At 44.8% G+C, this 9,659-nt stretch overlaps 1 protein-coding gene across 1 annotated transcript; it reads right to left on the reverse strand.

Moving 5' to 3' along the window:
- Positions 1-1,281: 1,281 nt before the first annotated feature.
- pou3f2b (POU class 3 homeobox 2b) lies at positions 1,282-4,617 on the reverse strand. Its single transcript, XM_062465104.1, has one exon. The coding sequence runs from the start codon at positions 4,519-4,521 to the stop codon at positions 3,394-3,396; it is 1,128 nt and encodes a 375-aa protein (XP_062321088.1). The 5' UTR covers positions 4,522-4,617; the 3' UTR covers positions 1,282-3,393.
- Between the last annotated feature and the right edge of the window lie 5,042 nt (positions 4,618-9,659).

Consider the following 9,659-nt stretch of genomic DNA (forward strand, 5'->3'; position numbering starts at 1 on the left):
TATTAATTGCATCTGCAAGGGAGCAGATGAAGTGCACGCGACCGTACTTTTCTGATTATGAAGCGTTGCAGTTCACAGCTCGTGGAACATCCAAAGGGGTGCACGGGCCACATCCTAATGGAAACGCCAAGTCATATACTGCCTCGTTAGGACCCATGAATATTAGTTCCTCTAAACGCACATTTATAGCTAGGCCTACATATCAGTCAACTGATCCTCTTTTTAAATAGCCTATCTAACCCACTACTAGCCAATTAGGCTACTGAAGATTAGAAATGTATGAATGTATGCTTAAACATGATTATAAAGTTATAGCCTACTAATTGCCTACTGACAAACTAGCACCTGTTCGGTTTTGTAATTTTCGTGATGTTCCCTTCCAAGCCAATGTGTTTAGGATAGACTACAAAAACGCAAATCTCAATTTGTAGGCCTACTGTTGTATCCACAAAATATAGCTTGCTGAAGGGCATCTGATGGTATGGATTAGGCTACACAACACATCATTCTGGACGCCTATACGCTTTAGACAAGTTGGAGTTAACCCGACCGAGCGGATGCACACTAGGCTTATAGCCTCCCATGAACATATTCAGACCACGAACACACAAGGTTGAAACATAAGTATGTCGGATAATGTGCCGGTGTTTACTCCAATAAAATTCTGTAGCCTATGTGGTCTAACGACTGTCAGACGGAAGTCGTAACTACGACCATGCCTGTTTTACTTCAGCAGAGACCTGCCTTGGAGTGTGTAAGCTTTATGCTGGGTGTGGATCATGCAGTCTTCGATCCCTGATCCGTCATCGCGGGGGTGACATTGCAGTTCAGACACTGCGTGGTTTTGATACATCCGTCAGAGAACGCTTGTTTGGCCTCTGGGGTCCCTCCAGTTGTGTCCAGCAGAGTGTAGTTGAATCGTATCCGAATTGATTTATTGACCGTTGTGTCGACGTTGGCTGGCCAAGTTTGGAGCGATGTCTCTGCAGCCCCGAAGCGCACGGGACAGAAGGCTTTGATTGACAGTATACAGACAGGTGGAGCAGGCCGCGAGCCCTGCAGCCTCCTGTTCCGTTGTCACTCTGTCCCCATCATTCACGTGACCTCTGTGACACGTGAACGTTCAATTGTGAGAAGACAAAAAAGCATAGCTAACACAGATTAATGTGGTGGGTATAATATAAAACAATGCAATCATCTGTGTGTCTTTCAAAGCGCTCTGAATAAAAATCCATAGAATCTTGACGTTGAAAAAAGTATTTTAATATCAACCCCCTTATTTAAAAATGTGCAAGTCTTTGTTCATAATACCAAGTTATGAAATACCTAAACATATTTCTATCACCATCTCTGCGCGTGTGACTGAGCCCATTGTTCACTCAGACCAGAAAATGTGACAAACAAAATACAAAATCATAATAATAAAAAATAAACACATGAAAAGAAATGACATCAAATCAAATCATCCCACTTCTTGATTTTAAATGAATTGTAGGATTGACGGATTACTTAAAGCTACAGGAGATTCTCCAAGTCATGACTGACGTTTCTGACGTTTCTTTTCTTCCAAAGAAAGACTGAGAAGGTTGCTTCGGAGAGAGGTCACGTGTCCCTGGATATTATTTTGCATTAAATAAAGCAAAGCTACAAACAAATCTAACGGTTATCAGAAAATATGTATATACACTTAGCAGTGACGGTGATGGTTATGACAATTCGCTGAAAAAAAGATGTCCCTCAATAGCCTTCTCCATGCCACTGTGGTTTATCTCTCGTAGGCTACTTTGTATAATTTACATCTTTGTATCATAATAAATTACAACCTTGATTACAAGACACCCAATCAAATCTGGGATATATCAGCCATACCAAAAACAAGGTTGGAAGATGGCCAAAGGACAAAAATAAACAAACTAATAATTCAGCCAATAATATTGAAACTAATAATAATAATGACGTTTCGGAGGTTTAGAAACATTTGTTTATATTAATCAATAAATGATATCTGAATATCTTTTTCCTTTTTAAAGGAATTTAAAAACATATATATCTTTTAAATAGAATATATTGCAGCGAAAATATCGCCTCTCTGCCAATATGGTATGATTCATAGTTTAGTGGCCAATCATTTAAAACACAATTACCAAATTAATCTTAATTCGTCTTTAAAGCACATGTTTGATTGTAATTATATTGACAGCGACCCTATCACTATAACAGCGAATTAAAATATCGAGGCCTATGAAAAACAATTCATGAACAAAATGTAGCCTGTACATGTATATGCAAAACATTAGGCTACATTGTAAACAATAATAATTCCAGTGACAAATAGCTTTAAATAGAAACATAAGAAATATAATAATATTGTGCCAAATCATTTGGAATAAAAAAATAAACTGCTATAGCTTGTTTGGTTTAAAACATTGAAAGAAAAAAGTGCCCCAGTGAGAATAAGCCATGATGTCATGTTTTACATTATATACAAAATAGTTCACAATGTTCTGTGGAACTTGCTGTATTTCTTTTTGAGAAAAGTGCCAGGTTTTCGTCGCCACGTAGCCCTTCCGTGACCTGCCTGCATGGCGCGAGGCTCACTGTTGGCAGCCTTTTGTGTTTAGAACTGCACGTGCTCCTATATCACTGCAAGAGAGGAGGTTGATGGTCCAGAATATAAAAACTCCCTACAGCCGAACGAAATTATTCTAGTTTAGTATAGCTGCGTTTAATATTGGCTTGATAATAACGATGACAATAATAATAATAACAACAACAACAATAATAATAATAATAATAATAATAATAATAACAACAATAACAATAAAATAATAATAACGTAGGCCTATCACGCAATAATTGATCATAATAAAGGGCTAACTAGCAGCTACCTTATAATTAAATGGAACACCCAACAACAATGCTGAATGTCAAACATAACTGGGTGATAAATGGCAGTGCTGAGTGTTTGGGACAGCTGGAGTTACAGGTCTATAGGGCTCTCTGCAGGATGCACACGTCCAGAACACAACTGGAATTGGGGATCACCCTTACAGATTCAATACACTAGAAAAGTCGACAATGTAAACCGTCAAGTTAAGAAGCTTTTGAATCAGGATTCCCTTCAGGTCAAGTGTTTTTTTCAATCCACAATAGGGCTACACCTAAAAACTGCGTCGAATCACATAGGCATATCCTCGAAAAACAGAGCCTACTATGCTCTCTTACAGCTCGTGAAGAAAACGTAATCTCCATTGCTATTCAGTTTTCAACGATATTCAAAGCAGATCTTGTGTGAGAACTCTCTTACTCTCCTCTCTGTCAACTATAAAACACCCTCTATCAATATAGTCCAGTGGTTTATATATAATGTTCAGGATAAATAAAAACAGCTGTTCATTGGACCGGCGTTTGGACTCCGTGATGTGGCGGCGTGTCCCCGTACACATCTTCGGTCCCAGGGAGCGGTCCACCGGGAGGAGTCATCCGTTTCTCCTTCTGTCTCCGGTTACAGAACCAAACCCTGACCACCTCCTTCTCCAGCTGCAGGCTGTCCGCCAAGGACGTAATCTCTGAGGCCGCGGGTTTTGGGCACTTTAAGAAATGACTCTCCAAAGCCCCTTTTACGCTTACCTCGATGGAGGTCCGTTTTTTCCTTTTCCTTCCTTGGGCAGCAATTTTATCCAAGCTAGTGGGACTGCCCGAGGTCGAGTCCGCCTCCTCCAGCCACTTGTTCAACAGAGGCTTCAGCTTGCACATGTTCTTGAAGCTGAGCTGCAGGGCCTCAAACCTACAGATGGTGGTCTGGGAGAACACGTTTCCATAGAGCGTCCCCAGGGCGAGACCCACGTCTGCCTGCGTGAAGCCCAGCTTGATCCTTCGCTGTTTAAACTGCTTGGCGAACTGCTCCAAATCATCGGAGGTCGGCGTGTCTTCGTCCGAGTGGTCGTGATGGTTTTGCTGGTGCTGCTGGGACGGCGGGTGTCCGTGGTCGCTGAGATGCGGGCTGTGATGCTCCTCGTGTGCGTCTCTCAGGTTGTGGTGGTGCATTCCCTGTCCGCTACCTGGAATCAGTCCGTTCACACCAAACCCGGGCTGAGAATAAATCAGACTCTGTCCGTTAGAAGTTGCCATGGTCGGTATGTGAGCCGCGGTGGTTGTCCTCCAGGCTCGGGCGTCGTGGTGGTTCCCGTGCGGCGCATGCACCAGGTGTGGTGGACGCTGCTGGTGCTGGAGGTTGGGGGAGTTGTGCATGTCGTCCCTCGTGCCCTGCACCGAGGGCTTGATGTCCTGCTCGCCAAGGGGACTGCTCGACCACGGGGCGCCCTCCCCGTGAGACAGCGCTGTTATCCACTGGTGCGCGTGGCTGAGCGGGTGACTGTTGCTCTGCAGTGTGTAGTCGTTCTGCAACAGGGTCTGCGCGTCCCTGTACGGCGTGCCTTGCTGCATGTTTCCGGGCTCCGAGTGCACGACGGAGGCGCTGGAGGTGAGGATGCTGTAGTGGTTAGACGCTGTGGTCGCCATGTCTCTCAGAGCAGGACTGATAGCTCTTATTAAAGAAACCTTGCATTTGACAGTTACTCCGCTCGCTGCCACAGGCGTCTCCCAGGCTCTGTGCCAAGTGGACGCAGCGACACGCACCTGGAGTCCGCCTGGCCCCGCCGCTTATTGGCTACACGCGGCTGATGGACGTGGTTGCTAAGAGCAACTGCCTGTTCATTGGATGGCTGGGAGTCTCATCAAACACTACCCCCCTCTCTGGGAGAGCAGCGAGTTCTGCGGCACCTCTGGACGTGCGAGACTGGGTACTGCATGGGAAACAGCGCACCGATCTGGAGATTCTCAATGGAACAATAAGGAATAGTTCTGCCATTCTCGCAGGTGATAGATATCCTGTCCAAGGCCTTCTAGTAAAACGAATATTATGAATAGTATAATTAGTAAAGTATTGGATATAGGCTTTTAATGCATCAGTCTAAATAACTCACTGATTTCAAGTAAGTGAATTCGATTGTTTAAATGTAAGTATACATTCATTTCGTATTAAATAACATTTGTACGCATTAAAATGTGTGGGCAATCTCATGTGCAATCTTGACTTTGTGACGATCATTGCATTTTCTGAAAGTTTTGGAAAACTTAATAATTGTTGTTTTGAAATACGTTAGTGAACTGAATGTGTGCCAAAGTTGGGGTGGCAGTGTGTGATATGCCAAATTAATAGTTAAACATTCCTGTCTGCTTCTTGTAATCTAAATAGGCCTAGGCTATATTTACATGAGAAAACATTAATTGTAATTTTTAAATTGGCAAAACTTATTATACGGTTTTGCATTAGTCACACAGTAAAAGAACCCCCCACAATGATCTTCATCCAAATCAAATTAGAGGTAGACTTCTATGAAACAACATGCTAGTGTATTTGATCAGGTTAGAGGTACCGTTGGTTGGATCGTGGCCGGGGCAGGTGCATCTAACCCTAACCCTATGTGAAGTGAATGAAAAGTAATGGGGTGTGTATGACAACCTTAATGCGATGGCCACACTGACGGTTCAACCACCATGATGATGATGTCATTGTGGTTTTAGGAACTCACTCCCTCTCTCTCTCTTTCCTCCTTTTCTCTGTCTTCCACGTGTGTGTGTGTGTGTGTGTGTGTGCGCGCGCGCGCGTGTGTGTGTGTGTGTGAATGTGAACTAAATTGAATTCAGACATAGGCCACAGTAATTCAATTCAATCCAAATCTCAGGGTGAGGTGGAATTAGGTATGCAGTCCATGTTGTGTGACCAATATTAAACTAGGAATATGATGCTTCTTACCAGTCATTAAAATATAGCAGGCCACTGGCAGCCTATCAGCCTGAAAGCACCCGGGACAGACGTGCGCAAGCGGCTTAACGCTTCAGTCCAGGGCTGGAGCGCAGGTGTCAGGCCCGTCACAGCTGCCGTCCCTTAGTGTCCTGTGTGTGTGTGTGTGTGTGTGTGTGTGATAGGGCAAGGGCATTGTCCGCAGAGGGACATTCTTGCCCAGCCGCTGCTGGTTGCCATAGAGAGAAGTAAAAGAAACAACAGAGCTCGCGCCGCAGCTACTTTCGCCCCCACTTCGTGACTATCTAAAGGCCTATTTAGAGTGGAGGGCCCCTCCGCGCGAACAAAGGGTACAGGGGAGGGGTTGGGGAGAGCGGGAATGGGGGAGTGGGACAGTTGGGGAGAAAGATGCAGTAACATGGGGAGAAGATAGACGGAGAGTGTAACCTACTTCTTTAGTCTCAAACATCTAACAGAGAGTGAAGACAACATCAAAAAGATTCGAAGATGCAGATTCCAACTTTGCGACAGCATATGGCTCTTTAACTATCTGACTCCTCGTTGTACACAACATTGAGTTTTCATTACAGTACATGAACAACAGCTGGCAATTACAACCAGAAAAGTATTGATTATAGAACTATATGTCACTCAAAAAAAGTGTTCAATAAACTATTGAGAAACGACCATTAAATCGAAAAAGAAAACACCTTAGGCCTACACAAAATTAAAATAAGCTAGGCTAACATAAGCTACACATACAAAACAATACAACGAAAATATACAACTGACCACTTGAACAACCGTTGTCCCCACAGGGGAAGATGTTTGACTGGCTATAGTCATACTGTAAATTTGCCGAATCAGGTCAGGTTAGCCTACTGCAAATCAGAAGCTTATTGATTACAATGACTTTTTCCTCTGTGGTCTTCTACGCATGCAGCCAAACTATTAAACTATTATAGGCTACGCTTAGTCACAATAAAGTGGCGTATTAGGTTATCCTCTTTCCGTGGAAACAAAGAGAATAATATGCTATTTTATTAATCATTTTACTGTAGGGTATGTCTTTGAGGTTACATTGCAGTGGAGGATTAGAGTCCAATGAGAAGAAGTTTAAAGGCACGGCTCAGTAATTCATTCTCGCAATATTGAACATCATTGTGGCGTAACACTGAAATCATCCAAATGAAAAGAACATTTGCTGTAATTAGGGCTGTAATTCGAGGAATTACCACATCGCCACACAGTCTTAAACAGTCGTGTTGGGAGAAACGCAAAGCACATTATTTTAATGGTGTAATATGCAAACTATGGGTCGTTCAATTACATGGCTTAACAACGCATAAATGATGCGAGTCTTGTTATTTGGACTGTGGGGTCCCTGCTAATTCATTTGGAAGGGCCAACGTGCTCTCCCCTACAGAAACGTCTATTTTGAGCGCCAAGAACCGCTGCCAAACTACATTTAAGGGAATAAAAATTAACGACGAAGAATCTAAGCGTTAAATTAACAGTAATTATATGACCCGCATGCTGTAAAGATTCAATTTTTAACGGTCTAATTAGGTAACTGTCGCCCCATACATCAGCTTATGTCCCTCTGCGAATTTCGTTCATGTTCAAATGCTGTAGGGAAAAAGAATTACGTTCTTAGATACGGTTCATGTAATGAAAAATCAAACGACAAACGATATGTGATGTTCGAAAAAATCTCCAATTGTTTCATTGTTAAATACTCAATTGACTGCATGACAGAAACATTTAACTATAGTCTGGGATAACTAGAGCCATGAGCTCATTACCTACACACACACACACACACACACACACACACACACACACACACACACACACACAAGGCCACCCCAGGTCAGGCTAAGACTTTGGCCTTGTGGTGGAATCGGCAACCACCACCCAACCAACAGGACCACAAGCAACATCCCATATCAGAACAAGACAAGCAGGCTGTCTCTCTAGATCTAAACTTCTGTGTGATGCAAAAAAAAAGTCCTGTTCCCTGAGAAAAGGAGTTTGACAGACTGTGAGAGTTTGAGAATTACCGAGAGGGAGAGAGAGGGAGAGAAAGAGCGAGTGGGAGAGAGAGAAAGAGTTTCGGAGAGGAGAGGGAGTGCTCTGATTGTGTGTATTGTGTGCAGGACACTGCAGCGAGCCTGAGAGGGTGTGTGTGACGTGACCCCCTCCATGGTGCAGTGTGATCTGAGCAGGCTCTCAGGGGCTATGGACCAATGCAATTAGACTCTCAAAGACCTGCTTAAAACTGCACCCCTACCAACACGCAGCCCTGGGGGAGGGGGCGTCGGAGAGAGGGAGAGGACGAGGGGGGGGAGGGTCTATTGTGGTGGAGGGTGAGAGAAGATTGAGGGACCCCCCGAATGAAAGAGAAAGCACTGCTCTCCATTCTTACAACCTGAAGAGACGGGTGGGTCATGTAGCACAGACGAGAGGAGAGAAAGAGAGATGGAATGACACAGGATGGCACGAAGACAGGACCGAGCCGTGGACAGAGTGAAGACGTCTCTCTGGGACGGGCCGCGAGGAGAGATCGGGTTCATCCGAATTACAGCCTGGACACGATGTCCACATTAGCCTCGTCACGTCTTCCTGCCTGTCTAACTGGTAACCCGGCCTGCCTCTTCTTCTCCATGCAGACACGCGGATCAACAAGTGACTCACACCTCATAAAGCTCCACTGGTAGCCTCACAGCCTGGTGGTAGCTTGACTGTGGAGCGAGGGAGGGAGAGATGGAGAGAGAGACAGAGAGAAGAAGAGATGGAGCCGGAGAGAGAAGGGCCGAAAGAAGGAGAGAGAGAGAGAGAGAGAGAGAGGGAGAGACGGAGAAAGCGAGAGAGAGATGGAGAGGAAAGGAGAGAGCAGTGCGACCAGTGATCTGCTGGCTGCCTGTCATCTGATCTCCCTCCCCAGGCTGCGTTTACAGCAGATTACCCTGCTAAGTCTGATAACCCCCCCTGGAAGACAACAGAGAATCTGGCACATGAACACCTGTATCAGCACTCAATGGCGGGCACAGATTACGAAGGTAATCCACACAGCCAGTGCTGTGATGCCAGGGCTGGCAGCCTGGTGTGCCAAGCAGCATAATGAATACTATTATTTCAGTGCGTTCCCACACGTGTGAAACTGGCACCGATCTTGGTCCCTCCTGACCAGTTTTATCACAAGTGCTTTTCAAGAATTTCCACAGAACTGGTCAAGCTTGTTTTTGCCTGTTTTTGTCTGCTAGCTTGTGGCGTTGCGTGTGTGTATGTGTGTGTGTGAAATAGTGAAAGAGAGAGAAAGTATAAAATGCAAATAAGCCTGAATGTTTTTCAAGAAAGTAATTAGACAAATTGCAGTCCATTTTATTTTTTTGGGTCCTTCTGAGCCCAGACAGCTTAACGGACTGGGAGCTGGGAGGGAGCTCATGCTGATATTACTTGGATTTTGTCATGATCTGAAATTAATTTGAGGATGGAGAGAAATTAGGCTGCTGAAATCTAACGAGGTGTTTGTCCAACTCAATGAGGAGTGACCAGGATGGGCAACAGGGGGCTAATTGAACTCTGAACTAAGCAAACATACACTTCATAAAACCTCCCCCCTTAGGGGACAGAGAGATAGGTGGGGGGAGGGGTGGGGGGAGGGCTGGGGGAGAACTAAGACAGTCAATGTTATCAGTAAGTATTTTTTTTATAGACGTTTGTACCCACGAGAGGCAGTCTTCACAGACAGGGTCAAACACAAAGCTGTGTGTTGCAGGTCACCAGGGGGGGGGGGGGGGGCGAGGGCGAGGTGTAGGCCCCCTGCTGCTTGGTGTTGTTTGCCTGGTCT

The sequence above is a fragment of the Osmerus eperlanus genome, chromosome 7, assembly GCF_963692335.1.
Source record: "Osmerus eperlanus chromosome 7, fOsmEpe2.1, whole genome shotgun sequence".
NCBI lineage: Eukaryota > Metazoa > Chordata > Actinopteri > Osmeriformes > Osmeridae > Osmerus > Osmerus eperlanus.

Bases quoted from the DNA above. Each gene is read 5' to 3' on its own strand.
- pou3f2b (XM_062465104.1), bottom strand. From the start codon at position 4,521: ATGGCGACCACAGCGTCTAACCACTACAGCATCCTCACCTCCAGCGCC.